General features: G+C 41.0%; 1 protein-coding gene across 3 annotated transcripts; it reads left to right on the top strand.

The window, feature by feature from the left end:
• Nucleotides 1-1,053: 1,053 nt before the first annotated feature.
• Nucleotides 1,054-22,610, top strand: LOC145448940 (uncharacterized). Of its 3 annotated transcripts, none has more exons than XM_080327392.1 (10): nucleotides 1,054-1,998; nucleotides 6,970-7,211; nucleotides 7,969-8,060; nucleotides 8,724-8,772; nucleotides 8,832-8,908; nucleotides 9,207-9,336; nucleotides 9,403-9,528; nucleotides 17,147-17,347; nucleotides 19,016-19,270; nucleotides 20,660-22,610. In XM_080327392.1, the coding sequence occupies exons 1-10, from the start codon at nucleotides 1,908-1,910 to the stop codon at nucleotides 20,951-20,953; spliced, it is 1,557 nt and encodes a 518-aa protein (XP_080183518.1). In that variant the 5' UTR covers nucleotides 1,054-1,907; the 3' UTR covers nucleotides 20,954-22,610. The 3 variants fall into 3 exon arrangements, with proteins under 3 accessions (XP_080183518.1, XP_080183519.1, XP_080183520.1); XM_080327393.1 differs by lacking the exon at nucleotides 1,054-1,998 and adding an exon at nucleotides 4,687-5,510; XM_080327394.1 differs by lacking the exon at nucleotides 1,054-1,998 and adding an exon at nucleotides 6,222-6,416.
• The last annotated feature ends 475 nt before the right edge of the window (nucleotides 22,611-23,085 follow it).

Below are 23,085 nucleotides of genomic sequence, written 5' to 3'. Positions count from 1 at the left end.
GATTAAAAATCCAATCATCATTTAAGTGGAGTATGCCGGTAAACCTAGTTTCAGCTTCAAGTTTGAATCTGCTTCTGTATTTCTGCTTGTCTTGCTTTCTTCTTCTTTCTAAAGAAAGCTCCACTCTCGTGACACCTTTTATTTTCGAGTCTTAATTTACACTTGTATAAATTTAAGCACAATCTGTCAATCTGACAATTATTACCAACTTAAGCAATTCCTAGGACTGGTTTACCTTCACAGCTATCTCGGTCTGCTGTACCAAATCGTAACCCAGAGTATAGATCACTAACCTACGAATAGATGCGCAACTTAGTTCTCACACTTGAATACGCAGACAAGCCTACTGCTGAGCCAGCTAAAAGCAGCATAATTGGTCTTGGCCATCCTATAGTTGGCAAGGCTCTCCGAGCGCTCAAATTTAACAATACTGATCTTAATCGAAAGCTATTGGTGCCCTGATTCCGGAAATACAATTTAAATGCTAGTCTGAAAATCGGCGAAGTTCCGAATAATCGCTCGATATAATTTCCATTATCATGGTCAATTGGTCATTGTGTTGCGATTGCTAGGAACAACCGGCCATGACGGCTATTTCGGAGTGGTTCCATTGCCATGTTAACTTATTAATTTGTGTTTTCGGAATCAGCGCAACACTAGCTTTCGATTGAGACCAGTTTGATTAAATCTAACTCGCGGGACGCCAGCTTTAGGACTACCAATTACGCCGCTTTTAGCCGGCTGGTGCAGCCTCATTTTGCCGCCCCCTTCGAGCCTGCCGCCCCTGGCGCAGAGCCAGAACCGCCAGGTGGCTGCTACGCCAGTGAGTGTACAATGTACATCATTCAAAATCAGAGGATATATCCCTGACGTGTCCAGGGCCACATGGAATTTGTGCTGATATCCGTATCTTGTCTGCAAGAGTTTACCATAGACTCTATTCAGCTACCATAATCGGATTGAATCCATGCAGATCTAAGATATGGCGCTTCATACACCGCATACGTTAGGTGTACAGTACATAGCCAACTCGCCGGCGAATCATCCCCGTCATAACTCAGGGTAGATGATGCTTTACGATCAGATGAGGTCTGTTGGTCTTCCTGTGAAATCATAAAGCGTATAATGAGCTTTAGCATTTTGTGTTGCCAGGGCGTACCTATATTTATACACAAGCTTTGCTCAGGCCACCTTTTCGCTGTCTCGAGTAGGCCGCCGTTACTATGTAGGGTTCTTGTCATCAGAGCACAAGTGTGTGATAATCTGCCAGAATTCGTGTGGGGTTGGAAACCTCCCGAACAATCAGAATAGGGCTTCCTACTTCACAATATGCGATCGTTTGATCATCCCTAATGTAACCCAAAATATATCCTTGTTGTCATTGTGCTTTGCTCATTGCTCACTGCTCAGATTATTGTAGATGTGATACCAGCAGCAACGGCGATTTCCACACATAATTTTGATATATCATATACTCCATCAGCGACTCTGCAAAATATGCGAGAACAGGACTCGAGTTATTTCGAGTCAACGAACAATCGCGTCTCGAGTCATTACAACCCTGGACGAAGTAGAGCATCGGGACTGTTATACCCTAAAACCTCACGTGATCGCGATTCGCAACACCCATTGTCACGGGTTAATAAAAAGTAGAGATATTGACGAACATGAAATAATGAAGAGAAATACGGTATACTTTTAAGAGAACATAATGACCCGATCGTCACAAAGTCCTATATCCACAATCTGTGACCTACAGCTGGTTCCGCCCAAATGTCTGAACATCAGTCTCCAATTTTTTAATAATCCGGTGTTAGGTATGCGCTTCTCGATGTCAAGTGAGCTTCTGTGTTGCAGCTTGATACATGTTAGATTTCACTTGATTACGCTTCAAATGTTGCACACGCATGGGCGGATTAGACATCGGGAAAACGCACTGCGGATCGGCAAGAAGCTATAGAAATACACCGCAAGCAGTTAAAACTACTCAGAAAATCGGTGAGTATGTTTTGCAACATTTATAATAGAAGTTATTACATAATTTATGTATTCTTTCATCGGTGAACCCCCCCCCCCAAAAAAAAATTTGTAAATCCGAGGAAATTTTAGTCTGACAAATACTTCTTGTGTAGGAAATTGTTATCACGATATCATTACATAGAAGATAGTCACATGATCAATATTGATCAATATGTCAACACCGCATAGATTGCTTCACATCCGAATTCGTCAACACAGCTTTGCTTTAGCTTTCCCCTTATGACATACCGAAAAGTATGTCTTTAATATTTGAGATGCTAACTCATGAAACGAAGTCCAGTCGCGATGAACAAGGTGTAGCACTTTTCACAACAATCAATTGTTGAGCGGAATAATATGTTTTTCAGTTTGTATGGATTCACAATGTGTCCTGGGTTTGATGTTTGTCAGAAAATGAAAAGTATAGCAAGTAATAACACTTGCACCTGTTCCACTTCGAATATGTTCGCAATACCGAACTCGCGAGCCATTCATCAATGGGAAGGACATCAGTCTATAGGCAATAGCTAATGAGGTTGGATAATGGTGGGAGATACCGGAGGTGCCCATTATGTGATATGATAAAGTGGTCATGTACATACCTCGACGGTACTCTGTCATATATAAATGACAGGTAATTAGCGTATAATTCTTAAACGGATGGTCATAAGATCGGAATGGTAAGGTATTCTTGCTTGTATGTTCGAAAAAGACACGAATGCGCCACTTGTTTTGTTTGTTTTGGGGTATTCATGGTGTGTCGACTGCTATGGTCATTTACACCAGGCCGATATGCTTCTTATTTTCCGTAACTGCCGACTTATAGCACGGCCCACCTCTAGGCTTTTTGTAAGACACCGTTGACACGGATGAGGTGGCGAGGAGGAGCCTAGGTAAACCTCCAACACTTAGGTATCGGAATTCAGAAGTCGACCTTGGTCGGACTCGAACCCGCACCCATCGGTGTTGCAGCCGCGGATTATACCACTGCGCTATCTCGCCACCCAATGCGCCACTTGTAATAGCGAGTAATTAAACAGCGCGTTGACGTCACCGACTTGTTGTAAACACGTAGAGAAATTGAATTACCGCGGACCGATAGATCTCTGCAAACAAGTTTTTTGTCAACGATTTTTGAGAGGGTTTGAAAGCTGGACGCAGGACTCAGTGAGAGATAAGAACAGAAATTTCGTAATCCCGCTGTGAATCCGGTATCTTTCCTTTTTTTTTATTTACTGCCTGTTCCAATGGTAGTTTATATGAGTTTTAATTAGATTGCGAGATAGCATGGTGGTTGCAAGTGAGAACAAATATGACTGTTGGTCTCGCAGTGACAAATGGCAATTTCGGAATAATGCGCGCTAATCGTAGCAAACAGTGTTTTAAATCATGTTTTCTTTTTGCATTGCAGTTACACTAGAACAGGGGTGGCCAACCTTTTTGCTATTTATGGCCGCATTTCGATTACTTTTGTAGCCTTACGGCCGCATTCCAGGGCTTAGTCGAAACGAACTATTGGACGCCAAATACCCATGTTCAAATGTCCATGTCCATTTCCGGTGATGTCCTGACTAATCTACTTTTTCATATAGGCTTACTATATGCACCGAAATCGCGAGTGGTCATGTTAATAATAGACAACCGGTATCGGCAATGGTCGTGCAAGTTGCGAATTTTTTTTCAAATTCACGAATGAATTTCGTCATTATTATTAGTGTAGTATTAATCCATAAATTATTCGGCCGCGCCAAACGTGTGTGTATGTATACAGTTAACAGCTTAACACACCACAGATTGTGGTTTACCTGAAAGGAGAAATTCCCGTCCTATGCACCCGACCCTTCAATCTTCATAGTGACGGCCAGACACCATTCTTACATTATAGTAAGTGGCGATTTAAAATAATGCTTCGACTGATGTGAGACCTTGATCGTCGAGTTCGCATTGTTGCCTATCTTGGAATATGAACTAACATTTTCAGAAATTTGCCGCCTACAGCATCCGGATAATTGGCATTCTAGCAATAGCCATTGGTATATAATTTACGTCCCCGCGATCCACAGAAAATCGGCACATGACCCAAGAGGTCGTGATGCCTGGGTTAGGCATTGCTGACCCGGAAAAAACGTTATCTCTAATTCTCCGACTGATAGGATGGGCGCGGTGATCTCCCGAAAGCATTGTTTACGTTTGGCGAACACGCCTGGAAGTTTTATAGTTGTAATTGAAAGGAGAATTAGCGAATTATTGAACAGTTTTGAAACATATTGGAAATCGTAATGTGGACATAATATGTAATCAGTACCAAGTACTGTCACAAAAAAACCTGGGTATTCTAAGTATTAACAAAGGTTGTAGGTACAATGCACAGCTGACTTTAAAGTTACAGTAACGTGATATAATTCACAGCCATTATGTAAAACGTCTAATAGCAAAATTTCTCCTGCATGACGACGTATGGAGGAGGTATAGGAGACAGATAACCGAATACCGTATACAATGTGTAGTCTAATCTTTATCTTGGAGAGTATTGAACTAATAAACAAACAGTTACATCGAAGTTTCTTTAGCATTATTCATGTATAATCGTATAAATGTATATACGCAACAACACTCCTTTTGATTGACGTTGGAATGTACTCTTATATAAAATGAATATTTCAAAGTCTACGTAGAACTCATGAAAAAGTTGGCGTGGTGGATAGACGCCAAATTGACGTAGCAAGTTGCATTTTTATATGGTCGACAGTAATTTTGCGACTCCCCGGCCCTGCTCTGAGGAGACGATTAACGACATTTTGGAATGGATATATGTGGATCAGTTTACGTTCCGGGTTCTCTTGAGCAGGGCTTTACTTCACTCATCCACCGTTATGTAATTATGCTGAGATATACGGTTGAAATTATAATTCGATATAGACCTGCTGGCAAGGACGAGTGCATGTATGCAGTTTATGTTTGGGAGTTAGTCAGACGGGCTACGGATAACAGTGCGGTAATAACGATGACTCCAAATAAGTACAATCACTCCACGACGAAGAAAACGCCGCACGTATAGTTATATGATCGACTTCAAGTGCCGCCACGTATGATTGGTTTCAGGGCAAGATGATTACCACGCCAACTATTTAACTTCAAAGTTATTCTCTATGGCTACGCGGTGACATGACTCTGTACTCTGTAGTCTGTATACATTTTCACGTTCTTTTTCTCCCCAAAGCCGTGCGGTCCTGTGAGGCATTTAATATCTCCTCATTCTATTCCATATATATACGAACGTTACGACAACCTGACAAATATACGGACCTTGGCCGTCGAAATCGATATTGTGCTATAGGCATATATGTCAATATGTGGCTTGTTATGATAATAATCGACTAACGATGTGTGACAATACTCGGTATTATATACAGTACTCTGATTATTATGTATAATTTCGATTGAAGCTGTACTGGGGAAAAGTGATAAAATGAAGTTCCCAGCAATCACAGGTAGGTACATTGCATATATTTGTCTGGTAATCTGGTGGTGTATGCATGGGTCAATTGACAGAATCCCACTTCTGTGCAATATCCGAGTCTTCGCAATTATGTGTAACCTTCGCATTTATCCTTTACTAACTTGGCTAACCCTTACGCTAATATGCCAGCTTTCGGCGAACGCTTAATTATCAAACATCGACCACATCTAATACAATGGTATAGAATACTGACGCACAAAATGAATTGTACAGCAACAACAGTATGTTTAGCGATTAAAATAATTAAAACATGATTCTCACACAAAACAGTAATATTATAATTAATGTTTACTGCGAATCACCGTGACTGCTGTAGTATATGTGTCGGGTATGTGTCTTGATCTCCGGCGAAACCCCTGAGACATGGCTCAGTGACTGTGGATCGTGTGAACCCGGTCCAGAACGGGCCCGTTAAGAACCCCTGCGTTGGGGTATATTTTGCCCGTAGTTCTTTCGGAAGTGCATCTATATACATAACTTGATCACGCCCGGCGTTTTCGCGATACCATAATAATTACTTATCTATGACGAAGTATTGCGGTTCAAATCCTGTCTTTAAATTGTATTAAATAATAATATATTAAAATCATCGCAATCCATAGCGCCAGATCAAACGGCGTTGACATTGGTAATTTACGTTAGTTTTCCGACACGTACCTCGTATTCTGTATTTACATTAGGTAGTCGGTCATTTATTCGATGTCCAAGTGATTTGTGTACATATGTTTGACAACTTTCCAGCGATTTAAATCCCATTATTCCGTTATTTGCGCACACGGGGAACGTGAGCCACAGTATAGTTAGCCAAGAAAACCGTAAATGCTCAGTTCAAATATCTTCCCGAACCTACTAGCATGTAGAATTCCAGATTGACGAGGTAAGACTTTTTAGCGACTATCTGCGCTTTGGATTTAGTTGGGTGTATAAGTTATGCTTGATCTTTCTATCCACCGCTTCTTAGGACATGGGATATTGTATATTGGATTTTCGCCTGCTGTACTAGCTATATATATTTCCAGCCTCAAGGTATCAATGACAATGAGCATTGATTCTACAAGGGCGGCCAACCTTTGTGGCCAATGGGCCAAGCGAGGGTCAGGATTTTAAGGGAGTTTAGCAATTTGAGCCGTTTGTCCTACCATATTTATATTACGAATAAAAATTTTGCATAAATTCAGAACCGAGGCGGAAGTCTGATTTCATCAAGATGTTTCGGCACTGTTTGTCTCTCTGCGGTTTTAACGAATGCATGACAGTATAATTTGGAATTTGAAACAATTCTAAATCTAGATGCGACTTTTCAGCGAATTCGTGTCGCTGCTGCCTGAGTTCAATTTCAACATGATATCTGAATAAAATTTTATATTAATCCGTTTCATTAAGATCGGCAGTATTGCACGGCACTCCAACAGTATAAATTCATATTACAGAGGGATCCATGGCTAGTGATGTAACTGAAAAGTCGCCCGTCATCGAGCAGATGTACGATCGCCCGAAAACGAAATATCTGCCCGGAAGAAACCAAAAGGGTGACGGGCAGTTCGTAGACTGGGGAACAAAATTATATCAACTCGAACTTGAGCTTTCGTATAAAACCAACGAAATCGTGGTGCTTCAAAAAAAGCTGCACAAATTTGCATGTGAGCTTTACCCCGGTGGCGATACACACAAGGTAAGAGACATGCACTACGCCTTTCATTGTATCGCAGTCTTGTGGTGTATTCAAATGATGAAAATTGTAGCAATAATTTGAATGGAATTGAATTGTAGGATTCTGATAGCGTTTTTTATGTTATTCTGATAACGATGTACGAACGTTACTCTCTGCCACAATTTTTTGCTACTGATAGTTTGGTAGTGACCTAAATTTAAGATAAGACCAAAGACCTGATCAATAAAACTGGCATTCGAGGCTTCCACGCTTGGCACTCGACATATCCAGGATATCGTGGTGGGGTGGTGCAAGACTTAGAAAGCCTTCCACGGCTATATCCGCATCCATCTTGTCCAGCGGCATATTCACATCATGCACTGCACAGAGCGTGTCTACAGTGTATGCATATCACAAGTCGGTGCATATGTCGCACAAACATCAGAGACAAAAATAAATAACGTCCTATTCGTATTAATTGACTAGGACAGTGAACCGATCCACTTCGAATCCAGCTCGGAGGAATCCCATTTACTTGCGTGTATTTTTTCAAATATCCCAATTTAGTAAACTCTTGGGACATTCAGGATTATATGAAGTTCGAGGTGTACTGCACGCTATGTGATACATTATTTACTATAGGATCGAATAGCACTATTACCACCAAATTAAGCTGAATTATGTACCGGTATCGTAAAGTAATCTATTTTCTACTATGGCATCAATTGTTTGATGTGCACTCATGACTTGTTAATCCTTTGCGCGTCGTTCAACGCAGAGATCCACTGTACAAAATCTCCGGAATCAGAATGATAACTTGAAAAAACGGATGGCTGCGAAGGAGCGACAAGTCAAGCTGGAACAAAAGAGGTATGATTGAGTCCTAGTCTACAATTCTACCCGACCCCACCAACATTTTTCGTGTTCTAGATTTAGTAATTCAGTTATATGCAAGATGTTAGTACAAACGGTTTTCGAATAGATCAATGATTAAGTGAGCCTTCATCTTAACGCATTAATCTACCGTAAATACCACAGTGGCAGTTGTATAAATATTCGCAAATGACAAAAGATGACTGGTATTCATGCCTGGAATTGACTTTTATATGACAATTCGAGTGGTTGAAATTCATCAAAATCAGCGGACGGGTAATTTATATAGTCAAATGTAAAGTATACATGCCCCGAAAGTCATAGCGAATCTTCCCTTTGAGCAGTCCAGCTATAGCGGCGGTTGGCTCGGGTATATATCGTGTTTTACAAGTTTTACGGCTCAATTTACGATATTATTCGAGCCATTCGAATGATCTCCGTTGCTAGGCAAACACATCCGAAAGGGCCAGTTCGGTAAATATTGTCAAACGACCGTTGAGTGGAAGATTTGCCGAAGCCCGTCATTATCATGTCAAGTGACGTGTAATTTTGTAATTCAACATATCTCAGCAAATAACTATATCCCCTTCTCCGCCCTATTCAATTCGTAAAGAAGAGATCAGTTTGCAGCTCGAGATATATCCCTTAATCCAATAACAGGTGTCGAGGACTTGAATTGGAACTGGCCGAAGAAAAGAAGATTACTAAGGTGAGGGTACATGAATTGTTGCGCCCGTTTGAGGTTCCAATATGTCTATGTTTGTACAGAAATTTAGAAAAGAACAGACGAGCAATCACAAGGCGATTCAAACCTCGCCCGTCAACCACGAAGCGACTCAAGTCAGGTACGTTTTTTCCTCAATCGATTGCAATCTATTTTCCTTGCTCGTAATCAATCACATCTTATTTTTATTATGAATAGTAAGTAGTAAGAAGTAATCGTGAGCCACTACATTCCATGAATTATTCGTTAATTCTACTCCATGTTCGTAAACCATACGAGATTTCATTATACGTGTGTGGGATAGTTGCATTTTCGTCCTTACGCGCTATGTCAGCTGATAACCATAGCAAACACACTTATGATTTATTTAGTGTACTTTGCTTGTCGCCTTTAACAACAATTGAGACTTCAAATTTCAGACCAAGTATGATCAAGCCAAGGACCAGAACCGTGATGACGCAATGTTCTCCCACGGTAGTCAAGGTAACGAACACCACAAAAGTCACGAGCAACGACAGCAGTCCGAACACTAGCAGGACACCGGTCGCGGTAAGCTCTTAAAAACGACATTGCCCGCGGAACTTCGCTTTGATCATAGCGAATATTTTGAAACAGTGGGGTCCAGAAACGCAGAAGACTCCTAGATCCAGGTGTGTGCGGACCACGGCAAGGTCTCCACACTCTCCACCATATAACAGGAATAGGAAAAGCAACCCGGAAAGCGTCACTGTGGAGAATAAGGTATATACGATATAGTCAAGTTTATATCAGTCCAAGGCAGTATTTAATGATAACGCTGACTTGTTAGTCCAGAGAAGGTTAAAATAATCACGGTCGCTATACAAATAGAATAATACTGTAAAATACCATTTGAGCACAATACTGACGTCGCATGAGCCTGTGTCGCCAAAAGTCTGTGTCGCCAAGAAGTCAAAGTCAATTCGAATGGAAACATAATATGACAGATTTGACAATTATTCAGGTGTACTATCTTCCAAAAGTAGCTTTGGGCTTCGCTGACCGGGATTTATTTGACAGTATCTCGTGATAACTTTGAAAATTCTGAGCAACCTCTCCTATATACCTACAGCGGAATGCATGGTGCTATATACAATCGCAATTTTAAAACGATGTTCCGCTGTCGTAATCTACTGGCAATGTAGACCAGTGGTTTTGTCAATCCCAACTGTAAGAATGCAGATTTATCCAGTCTAAAATAAGCAATTCGGCTTCAAAACTAAAAATGCCCGTTGTTGTATAGCCGCCTCTGCCTATCGCGTGGTACATCAGAGATGAGCACGGATTAGGATTAGGTTTTGAAAAAACAGGATTTGTGAAATTTTTTCGGATTTGGATTGGATTTGGATTAGATATTTTTTTCAGAACGGATTAGGATTTGGATTGGATTCACCTATTTTCTGGGAGATTGAAATGTCGTGTGGCGAATGGCGACAAACTTTATTCAGTTCAGTTATTAATGTAATTATGGTTACTAAGTTATCTTGAATCGAGTGAATCGTTGGTTGTGAAAGAAAATTTTCGAATCCCTCCATTGCATAAATTAGTATTTTTTCTGAATTTCCAGTTGGAATCGGATTAGGATTGGACATGGAATTGAATATGAAAAAGTTATGGATTAGGATTTGGATTTGGATTTGAAGGTTCAGATTTGGATTGGATTAGGACATAGAAATTTCAAATCCGCTCATCTCTGTGGTACATATTAGGCCAGTGTCTCCCAAACTTTTTTGAGCTACCGCCCCCCTGGACAACGAATAAAGTGCCAGCGCCCCCCTACCCCCTCATCACGCCCAAATCAAACGAATGTTGTTTCGCACATATTACAGCTAATGACGAGGCGGATCCAGCTGGTGTATTATTAATATTATCATCATCCTCGTCATATGGGTTTGAATTTCGATAAGAGCGATCTCATTCTAAAATCTTAAGTCTCCACGCCCCGCACTGTCAAGTTGGGTTCTGCCGTGAGTCAGAAGTCTTGTCACGGTACTGAATAGTCGTTTTATTAAATATGAGCAGCGAAGGGCGACGACGAAAAAGTCAACCCGACTGCAGTCAGAGTATTTCTATTTTATTAAATTGTGTATCCAGGACGATTGATTCGAGATATTGAACGTCCGTTTGAACTCAAAACTTTTCAACCTACACTACAATGTAATGAGCTCCTCAATCATTTCATGCTCTGAAACTTTGCAGAACGTATTGATACTTCTGTAAGGAATTTACAATTGGAATATATCCCGCCATCCAGGAATCAAACCACCATATCCTTGCACAGTTTTCTAAGATGATTGATTTATGCTTCAACCTCACCGTCAAAATCGGGTATTCGAGCTGGGCCGGCAGCTCATACAAGCTTGACAATATGAACAGTTTACGTCTCGCAAAATTTCGGTGAAATAGCATAGGCTTATACGACTGAATCCGGACAGTGACGATTTCGTCTTTATTAATACTAAGAATGGAAATATTCTACTCTTAAATTTTGGAGAATATGCCCGTCAACTCGTCAAATAGGCTAGGCCTACATGTGATATCGCTTCTCGCAATATGGACGTCGTGCCGAAGGCCTCGGTCGCAGCACTATGGATAATCCACGATCGTTTGAAGCAGCGAATAAAATCATTCAAGGCACTTTCTCAAAACGCCATCACACCTTGCAGTGAGCAGTAAGTGTTCAAATATTTCGTAGTTCTCACAGCACACAATGAATCACGCTTTCTATGGATTCTGCCGACTGCTAAATTAGTCCATTGATGGGCAGGATCAACATTGCCAAGTAACAATCAACTTTCCCGGTGCAGCTGATTAAATAGAGACGGACGACCCTAACTTGCCCTGAGTGAATCGATGTTGCACATTTACTAGATATTTAGCTGCTTTATTCATCAACCGTTTCAACACTACGGAGCAGTGGCCTTTTAAGCCTACACCGCTCTCATTTGCTCTTAGCGCCCCCTGCCACCCGATTTTATAGCCAGCGCCCCCCAATCGCCCATTTCATCGCCAACGCCCTCAGGGGGGCGCTGGCGCCCACTTTGGGAACCACTGTATTAGGCCATAGGCGCCGACATTTACTTTTGAATGGGGTGGCGGGAGACGCGTAGCCAGCGGGTGTCGAAACCCCCTCCTTTTGAAACGCAAAACCCCGTCCTTTATAAATGACCATTCTGACGCTAATCTCAGTTGCAATTCAGCAAGTATTACCAGTGTTACGCGGGGGCCGTGATTAATTAGAGAGATTCGTCTGTGCACGCATATCGCACAATGTAACGCGACGCGATCTCCTGCGGAGATGATTGCAAAGTTAGGTTATTGATTGCCGCGCACTCGGCATGCGTCGCTGGACTGAGCAGTGAGCAGTAACACGGCGCGACAATTCTGGAACACGAAAGATAGACAAGAATTATGATTACAAACGCGCGTGGCCAATCACTAATTATCCCTTACCGCCAACACAATGGGTTGCTGAATGCTGAATAAAACATCGATTTTGACTGCATTGCCGCATGTCCCGATTTACGTTCACAAAGCATAATAGGATTAATATTATGGGCACTGAAATAAATTCCAACTAGCAGGCACTCACAATAAAACACTGTTTAGTGTTCAACTTAGCGCTCCGATAATATATATTACAGAAATGGTTCATAAAATATTTTAAACTTGGCTTGCGGCCCTCATCGATGCAAATAATGCACTTTAATTTGTAGAAGGTGAACGTATATTTGGTCGTCAAATCGCGATAGAAGATGGTGTTTCTCAGAGCGCGCGATGAAATCTATACGTTTCTAACGATAAGGTCGAATTTGTACATCTAATAAGGACCGTTCGTTTGCTGAAATCATCATCAGTACGCTGTGCGAAATACATAGTTGTGATCAATTTATCGGCCGGGGCAAGGTTGCGCTGATAACGAAATTGCAGGCATGCCGCAAACCAGCAGTAATTACAATTACAGGGTGCGCTAGTCATACCTAAATACCCAGATTCGGCAACGGCAACGAGCACAATTTGTTCAGACGCGGGCATAAGTTTTAATCAAATAGATACATAAACACAAACAATATTACACTCAGATATTGTTACTGTTTAGCGAAAGTGTTTCTGCGGACGGTAGCAGGCCTGCATGCGGACGCGATAAGTCAAACCACCGACGATAATTCACGTGAGATATCGATGACCCATTTCGCATACAAATGATTCTCGCTAATTTGCAGTACGCAGAATTGATAATACGGCCTACGACCTACGTATGCCCCGATCAGCCAGTCGAATTTGATCGTAAAATGGTGCGCTTTTAATTATTCACGTGTTATTGCAGCAAGAGCAATATGGGCGCAGGCGCAGGAAATACATATACATTAGGGCTGTTCAAAAATAACTTTTTTTCCTGAATCTTGCTGGTTACTTGATTAAATCGTTAGGTTGCCTTAAAAAACGACGCATACCAAATTTGAATTCATTCCGACAAATATTCGCGGGTTACGTAGAGTTTGAAAATTTTGGATTTGCCCAGAAACGCCAAAAAATTTTTTTTTCAAATTTTTCTGCCAACCCCATGAAATTGTTGGGCTGTCTTCAAAAACTATGCAAAACAAATTTGACTCAATTCCAAGCCGTAGAAGCGGAGTTATTTCAGTTTTTATTCGATAATTCTGGGATTATCCTTGATTGGTGGATAATCCAAGAATTATCACCGAAAAACTGGAATAACTCCGCTTCTACGGCTTGGAATTGAGTCAAATTTGTTTTGCATAGTTTTTGAAGACAGCCCAACAATTTCATGGGGTTGGCAAAAAAATTTGAGAAAATTTTTTTTTTGCGTTTTTGGGCAAATCCAAAATTTTCAAACTCTACGTAAACCGCGAATATTTGTCGGAATGAATTCAAATTTGGTGTGCGTCGTTTTTTAAGGCAACTTAACGATTTAATCAAGTAACCAGCAAGATTCAGGAAAAAAAGTTATTTTTGAACAGCCCTAATATACATATCCCAAGGGTTTGAAATTCGATCCGCGATATGGTTGCGCTCGATAGAGTCCGTCCAACAATGAAGTTTATTGGGACATAGAAGATTCCCGTTCAAACTAATCGAATAAATTCAGAATTTCCGCCACTGAGAATCTCGTGTTGCATCAATTTGACAACGTAATTCAACGCCGTGCACTGCACAATGCGCAGAATTAATAACAAATCAAATCCTGACAAGTGACACCGAGGGAGTACTGGTGTATGAAGCAGAATTAGTAGCCTACAGATGATAGCAAACGAGAAAGCGCGCATCTAATCAGTAATTTCTCAACTCAACTTGCGAACAGCACAACGGGGTTCCGAGTCTGACATCGCGGCAATTGTTTGCTCATTATAACGACGTTTGAGCTGCATTGTTGGCAAAGTCATGTTAGAGCAGGGGTCGCCAACTCAAAATGGGTCGCGGGCCACTTTTCAAAATTTATAGAGGCCGCGGGCCGCATGACTTCAATATCGAGATAAAAATAGGCAACGCCGTTTAACAACCACGTTTTGATAACTCTACGTCAGTACAGCGCCGTGCTCTCTAACATGGGCGACGGGCATGGTTACCACAAAAGAAATAATATTTTATTGAAAAAATACAATTACAACAAATAATATCATGATCATCAATTTCATTATATTTTGAACTATGAGCTGCGCACGATACCTGACAACACTCTGCAGCAACTAAAACAGGGGCGGCCGACCTTTTTGCTATTGACGATCGCATTCCAGTGCTTAACCGTAATGAATTAACTGGAGGCCAAAACCCACGTTAAACTGTCCATATCCATTGCCGGTTCACTCCTGGCTGATCTATTTACTCACATCGGCTTACTATGTGCACCAAAATCGTGAGTAGCCAGCCATGTTATGAACAGCCGCAGTGATATTTCTGTAGAATTTCGTCATTAATATTAGTATCGTTTCACATATTACTATCAAATATATATCTTTTCCCAGCCCATGTGTTCAGATTCACTGGTAGATTAAACGCAGGGGTGTCTTCGAAAATTTAGGGAAGTTATTAATGCTGTGCTGCATCTTTGGGTGGGCCAATTGTTATTAGTCCCCTTTGCTGTATGCTTTTATTTCTTGACCTCCCATCAGGATTGTCGGTATACTGGAAATATGTTGGATTCGCTCACACGTAGGCCTACCAGAAACAAATTTCCTTCGTGATGAGGAGAACACGATTACAAATTGGTATTTCGTTATGGAGCGCATAATTTTCCTCTGCTGTTCGCATATGTACTGTGGAACTCAGATTACAAAGGACACTACTATATTAAAATCAAAATCAACTGGCATTGAACCGCCCGTAGCGCGAAGAAAATTTCAAGAATGAATTAAAACCTCTCATCAATTAGGGAGTCAATTCGTAAACTCAATTTGCGTATTGACGGGCGCCGACACATCATAGTTGAATTAGGTATTGACGGCCGCATAATTTTCCTTCTACTGCCACAGATTGACCACCCCTGGACTAAAGAATCTATAATGGGGTCAGCTAGACACGATACTTGCTGGAAAACTATTTCCCCTTAAACCATGGTCTTTTGGACAGCAGAAATCGTTTTCAATCGTCTGGTCTTGGCAGTGATGTGACATTGCACGTCCCGGCAATATGCCAATTCAAATCAGCAAATTCTTCCTCCGAAGCCGTATCAGCTAGTGAGGAATAGCGATAGTGGGCACAGGCGAATGACTTATTTTGAATAGCAACAACAATATGTTTAAACTGAAATCATTTTCAGCATTCTTCCGAAATTTCCTGAAATCAGGTCGCGGGCCGCAAAATATGACTTTACGGGCCGCATGCGGCCCGCGGGCCGCGTGTTGGTGACCCCTGTGTTAGAGTAATGAATATGCGCACTGACTTTCAATTCCCAGGCATACACAAACACACTGTCCTATTTCGCGCTCAAAGCCCTCAATTAAAGAGTCCATCACGGAACATACTCAAGAACTATTTTGTAAACGAATATGCGCGCAAATACAATTTATTTAAGAGAAGGAGAACGTGAATTCGCTCGTCTGGTCGAGAGAGAAGATGGCGTTTCTCAGCGCAAGCGTGTTGAAATCGACGTCGTAAACGAGGTTGCTGCGATTGTCTGATTACTAGGGCAAGTTTTTGCAACTTTTGCAACTTTTTTTTTACAGCTTCTGTAAGCTTCGTAAATACTCATAATGTATGTAGTATGGTGTTTGAATCTGTTTGGAGGAGTTTTATGTTGCAACTTTTTGCAACTTTTGTCTATATTTTTCATGCAACTTTTTTCTGCAACTTTTATGAAGTATTGCGCAAAATATGCGATAAAACTATAATAAAGACTAATTTAATGGATTTCAAGTGACAATGCGGCCCACCATAGGCGCCGGACGCAGGTATACTGGGTATGCCGTGTTTACCTAGCAATTTTTTCGGGTATGCGGCATACCCACTATTCCGTTAGTCCCGAATCTCCCTGAACTAACGGGTAAATTGTGCGATTCGGAAATAAGCAAAGTATTTTGTTGACGTGCTACTGCTTACGTGAGCAAATTATCAACACATTGATGAAACGTGAGTAATTAGAAGACGCGACGCGACACGACAAGACCGGGAGCTCGATACCAAAGATGTTGATTTCTACACGCGCGAAATGTTGTAATTGTCCTCTCCTGCTCTGTAGAAATATGATATCTGACTCGCCGACCGGAACCATTACGTCTACTGCGATTGTGATGTCATACTGGATCAAGACTGAGGACGCGGACGAAGTTGATTAAAATAAATACAGCATACTGGTTGCGAACAGACTCAAGCGGCGTAATTGATTTTGTTTTGCGATCAGAAGATGTGTTGCAGGCTAGAGATATCAAAAGTTTTGACGCATCTGAAATTGGTGTCACTCTACTCAACAGATTCCATTTAATGCAACTTCTGCAACTTTTGTTAAAATTAAAAAAATAAATCCAACTTTCTCAGGTTTTTAGTGCAACAAAAACTTGCCCTACTGATTACTAATCACGGATTACAATTTATTGAGGCGTTTTAAGCACTAGTTCGTCCGACGAAGCTGCGTATATTCAATTATTCGCGTGCGTATCGGCTAATGGTAAATAGTTGGCATTTACGCGCTGCCACGGACTCGCTAATTGACAGCGCTGATGATTTGAAATCGCAGACGGCGGGCGTCTAATCGTATTGTATGGGGTGGCCGCCACCCCATAAATATGTCATGGGGTGGCTGCGCCACCCCGTAACTAGGCGCCTATGTATTAGGCTATATAGGTTGCGATGTGTGTGGCCGTGACGGCGATTCTAACTACTTCAGGTCAGAGTTGAGGTTGTTCCAAAAGAAGATCACAGGGTACAGCAAGTTCAAACAGTCGCAATGAGCAACGCAACGAGCTCACCTTCGAATCAATACGTTCCTTCGAAGGAGGGAGTAAAATTTGCCACCGCGATGACGATTCGAGAGAATAAAGGGAAAACGCGGGAAACTGACGACCCACTGGAAATGTCCATAACTCAGGTCGGTGGCATATATATATGTATATAAATTATAAAATAGATCTACGCTATAGTTAGCATGGTCTGGTCAGTAATCAAGTACTACTACTTTATCGCAGTACTTACTCAGGTATAGGTATGTTTTCAGACTACGTTCTACTTAGCAGTTTTAAACGCAAAACAAATTCATTTCTACACATTACATTTGTACAGTAGAAAGTATAGTTCCTTGATTGGTTTACATTACTTTTGTGCGTGAAATTATCATAACAACCTGGCGAAATACTAAAGGAAAGGACGTTATGTATTTTGTCCTTGATATTGTTGCGGCATATACACCGACTCATGATATATACATACACGCGATCTGTGGATATGCTTACCGGTATCATGTGCCGCTGTGCAAGGCAGATATAGATATAGCCTTGTAAGGGTATCTAAGTCTTGCACCATCTCTCCATGCTCCTGGTAATGCTGAGCGCCAAGCGTGGAAGTCATGGATACCAGTGTTACAAATTAGGTCTTTGGTCTAACCCGGCGGGGGATTGAACCCATGACCTACCGTATCGTGTATCGTGGTGAATGAATGGAGATTGCATATTGCTGTGGTGTCATCAGTCGTTTTGCGTTGTCTTGAATATGCATCTTGAAATTTCGAAAGATGCCCCCTTCCGAGTTTCTACTAAAGTATGCGAAACCACGACCAAATTTACTTCTAACAACTAACTTAATTAAGTAATTTTCAGGCCTTCATTTTATAGTTCTACTTGATGTAGTTTTGTCATGCATTGGAGATACTTCTACTTGTAATTGAGTAGAATTGATTCTGCTTCTACTCAAGTAGGGATTCTGATTACTTTGACCACCTCTATGGTTGTTACTGTCTGTAGCAAACTATAGCTCAGACCATACTTCATTCGTATTGGTTACCGTGGCCGTAGGCATGAAGAGGTTGAAAATTAGGCTAATGGGGACAGTTTTTAAACAATGTCGTGACGTCGCAAATCAATGGCGTCACAATGTCCATGTCTAAATTTGGGAGAGATAAGTCGCACTATTCGTCTCCCTGACTGCACCATTACCGATCACTGAAATATCTGCTAAAGACATCATTTAGCCCGTGATATCCTTGTGCTTCTCCCAGAAGTGGGTTATCATCATATTCACGCTCATGTCACTGATTCATATTTATTATCTTGCTAAATGTAGGCGATATCATGGGTTTAAAATTTGGCGTCACTAACTTTCGCCTGAGCTATTCATTACTTTGCTGTTGTTACGGACGTCAAGGTGGGATTGTACCGGTTGGCCACAAAGAGATCGCAGTCCCTCAATGTGCGTAGGCGCATATGTGGACATAGCACACACTGTTGCCAATTCATTACACCATTTAATAGTATAGGTACTATTCCAATTTAAACTACGATATCATTTGGGTAGCGAGAGAACATTAATATACAAACACAACACCTAATTCATTTCCTATATAATGCCCAATTCCAAGTTCATGTCTAATAATGGCACGATTTCATATGGAAATGATTCCGAAATTGGAAAGTATTAGAAATTCCATATACAAAATCCATACACATATATTTATTCCAGATCAGTCTGGAATCTTTAAATGCGAACTTCCTAAACCCAAATTCGGACCAATGCTTATCTCCGGATTCAATACCTTTTATTGCAGGAGTTCGACAAAGAGAACAGCGTTAAAACGGTGGTCCAGTCCAATCGAGACTTCGAGATTAAACAGAAGCCGATTCTGATGTCACAAAACGGACAGGTCACTTCAAGCATCGAACATACAACGTTGCCCGAACGCATTCAATCAGCGAGCTACGAGCTTGACAGCGGACGCGGAAGTTACGTTTCTGACCGGGGTTCGCCTGCTTCAATGTTCCGAGGGAACCAATCAGGAAACGCCAAAGCGAGTTACAGACAGGTAGGCTGGTAGGTGTAGCCGTGAACGAACATGTGGTATTGTATAGTGTAGGTACAACTTACAAGCATTGTATATTATCATTGGTCACTTACATCGATTCAAATTCTTATCCCAGCCCTAATGCATATAGGGCAGGGGCGGGCAACTTCTCCAGTCGGCGGGCCTGATAAATGAAAATTAGGTACTGGGCGGGCCGGATTGCTGAATCGATACTTTATTCGCCCATTTATCCACATATACAAGGAATACTTCGTATTTAAAGAATGTATTTTAATGACAGCAATGTCATTTCAAAGCCATTTCTCGCCGATAATGACGAAGACAATGTGGATTTGAGAATAATATTGTCATACAGGCACCGCCATGTCTGCTTCTCTCTGATCAATCAACACACTGTGCAATCCCTAATTAAGATTTCTAGGCTTTCGATAAGCCCGGTAACCCTGATTTACCAAAATATCAATTCATTAGGGTGACGAGATAGCGTCGTTGTTCAACTGTGTGGCCTAATTAATCTCGATGTTGAATTCATGCGGCCCGCGTCCTCTACGAAATCTGAAAAGTGGCCTGCCACCCGTTTTGAGTTGGCGACCTCTGGCATAAGCGGTGCCTTACAAAAGCCTAGAAGTGTGCCGTGCTACAAGTCGGCGGTTACGGAATCGAAAATAAGAAGTATCAGCCTGGCGTAAATGGGCATTGTAGTCGACAAAAATCATGATTACCACAGACGACATTAGGGTTGAGTGCATCGTAAATGCCGATGATGCAAGTCTTCTCGCTTCGACGAACTTACGCGTAAGCTCCAGTCTCGCAACGCTGCGAATACACGTATGTAATAACATAAATTCACTAAAATTTGACGTACTAAACAAGTAGTGGGGAATCTCGGCAGACTGGGGCCGCGGGCCACATTATCATGTAAGACGGAAAACTGTCCGCGAGCCGGACAAAATCCCTTCACGGGCCGGATCCGGCCCGCGGGCCGTATGTTGCCCGCCCCTGCTATAGGGTGATAGAATACAAATGTTTTCAAAAAACTTTTTTTAGGTATACTGTTATATCTCTTCAGTTGAATTTCCTCGAACTTGATGATCTGCAAACAATGAAGTTCATTAGCCACGATAAGCATGCAAAGCGTGCTGATCAAAAAATGATGTGCCACAATATGAAATCACGGGTTTGCTCTTTGGTTTTCATTGTTTGTCGGCATCCATGCAGATGTGGTTAACGTAGTTATCGTTGGTACTCAATTAGAACCAGAAGTAACGGAGTAAATTTATACTCACGTTTTCGTCAAGGTCTCTGCTGAATGTCATCTGACTCTTGTTTTCACGAATGGAGTCAACAGAGTTCTCGGCAAAATAAAGTAATTTCGAAAACTTTCTTCAGATTTTGGATGGGACATCGCCGCCGAGTAGCGCGTCATCTAGCGACCAAGTGTACGAACGTAACATTCCAGACCTTATGACGTCACAATCTCATCAGCGTACCTCACCGCGAAAGACGGACGCACGCTTCAACACTACCGCGTGGGAGATTTACAACAGAGGTTCACCGAGATCGTATCCTGGCGGAATGGTACCTTATTACTTATTCCGACGCTCAAACGATCACGATTTGAAGAGTCGGGCCAAGGAGAAACCTATTTTTGTTCATGTCTCTGAAATAGTGATGCAGAGGTGAACATGAACATCTGTGATGCAGAGGTGAACATGAACATCTGTGATGCACACAGAGAAGCACTGATTCCTATGTAAGGTACAAGCCATACAATAAGTTCCATATCATATACATGACATGAAGTGGCAGCTTCCACCAGTCGGCAGACATTTCTCGAAGCATGACCACGACCACTGACCAGATTTTACGAGACTTATATCTTGTAACAGCCATCGCAATCCAAGACCCTATGAATACAGATCTTTTCTTCAAATGCAAACATTGTACATAGATCATAGCCTTTATAAAGGCTATGCACAGACTATATATACACGTGATATATTTTATTGTTATGTTTTCAAATGTATATGTCAGATATTTCAGTCTCTTTTGCACACAGGAAAAGCCATGTTCCGCTATTAGAAAACTTTAATTTGTCCTCTCTCTCTATATATAGCATAGATTTCATTTGTGCTTTTATTAGAAATATTTATGAGAGCGCTCATTGTTAGCCCATGACGGTCTAGCAATAATTTGAATCACACAGTACACTTTCTATTACTTTTTGCGTGTTTGGAAAGGATTAATTATGCAGTACCTGTAGAAGTAGGTCTTTTGATGATATAACATTTTGATTTCTATTAGTCTTAGAGAGTAATCAGAGTATTGGCCATGTTTTTGAAGTATATAATTGCTTCGTTCAGTACGGCGTGAACGCACTTATACCACTTATAGTAGTATGCGAAAAGTCTCCAGTTGGTATTCAAATTGATCTGTCTTCTTAAATTGCTGGAACTGTGATACTACGAAGAAAATCCGTTTACCCGCTCCTCATCCTACTAAAACCATTTCAAACTCGTATTGACGGCATTCTCAAGTCCGCTAGCTAGACTTGAATACCTGACTATACAATAGGGCTCTTCAAAAATCACTTTTTTTCTCAAATCGTTCTGGCTACTTGATAAAATTGTTAGGTTACCTAATTTAAGCCTACACGCAAAATTTGGTTCAATTCCAGTCAGTAACCGCTTTGCTACAGGAGAATAAACTTTCTATTTATGATATAAAAATAAATAATAAATAATTTGAAAATTTTCTATTCACCCATGAAAGTGTTGCGTTGTCTAAAGAAACTATGCTCACCAAATTTGGTTCAATTCCAACCAGTGGAAGCGGAGTTATTGCCGTCGAAAAATTTGGATTTTAATAAAATAGTATTTACGATGACCGATTCTTTGTTTATTTATCATAGTTGTGCTCACCGTAAATACTTTTTTATTAAAATCCAAATTTTTCGACGGCAATAACTCCGCTTCCACTGGTTGGAATTGAACCAAATTTGGTGAGCATCGTTTCTATAGACAGCCTAACACTTTCATGGAATGGACAGAAAATTTTCAACTTTTTTATTGTTTATTTTTATATAATAAATAGAAACTTACTTCTCCTGTAGCAAAGCGGTTACTTGCTGGAATCGAACCAAATTTTGTGTGTAGGCTTAAATTAGGTAACCTAACAATTTTATCAAGTAGCCAGTACGATCTGAGAAAAAAAAGTCATTTTTGAAGAGCCCTACTATACAACTATAAAGTATTTCATTTTACTTTATCCGCCCATGCCTGGTAATCGTGTAGATTTTGTCGGTGTAACATGAAAAATGAATGGGTTGTGCGTAATGCAATTGCAAGTGTATAGCTTAGTTTGATATGATTATCAATCAAGTTTCTACTCTGACTGACAGCGAATTGCGATCACATACGCTACGGGTACAATGGTACATGTTAGTTATGCCGTGCCGCGCAACCAAAGCGCATATCGCGATTCATGATAAAGCATAAAATATTGTTGCTCCGCAGCAGAGGGCGAAGTGCACTGATGTTTACAGTTGTCTGACAGATAATTAGTTGAAATGAGATCCTTACACATACTTGAGTAGAAATTTACGATGTTACTTCTACTTCTTCTTGAGTACCAATTATGACTACTTTGATTACTCTGCAACAATCTTGCCGATACATATTTTTTTATTCGTCATATTTCGACAATGCTGCAGTCAGGATATCGTGCGCATCATCTGTCTCATTAACAAAATTCATGAGTTGTACGTGCACGCTCAAAAGTGAACAAGAACAGCAAGAAATTCAGTGTACGATAGT

The sequence above is a fragment of the Botryllus schlosseri genome, chromosome 10 (assembly GCF_051294905.1).
Source record: "Botryllus schlosseri isolate E-star chromosome 10, Bs_hap1, whole genome shotgun sequence".
Taxonomy (NCBI): domain Eukaryota; kingdom Metazoa; phylum Chordata; class Ascidiacea; order Stolidobranchia; family Styelidae; genus Botryllus; species Botryllus schlosseri.
Note: the sequence above shows the minus strand (reverse complement) of the source record. Positions and strands in the feature narration are given on the sequence as shown.

Excerpts from the sequence above, each read along its gene's own strand:
- LOC145448940 (XM_080327392.1), top strand. The coding sequence starts at position 1,908 with ATGGGCGGATTAGACATCGGGAAAACGCACTGCGGATCGGCAAGAAGC. Across the intron at positions 1,999-6,969 it reads TAAAACTACTCAGAAAATCG|AGGGATCCATGGCTAGTGAT; the intron begins GTGAGTATGTTT and ends TTCATATTACAG. Across the intron at positions 7,212-7,968 it reads CCGGTGGCGATACACACAAG|AGATCCACTGTACAAAATCT; the intron begins GTAAGAGACATG and ends CGTTCAACGCAG.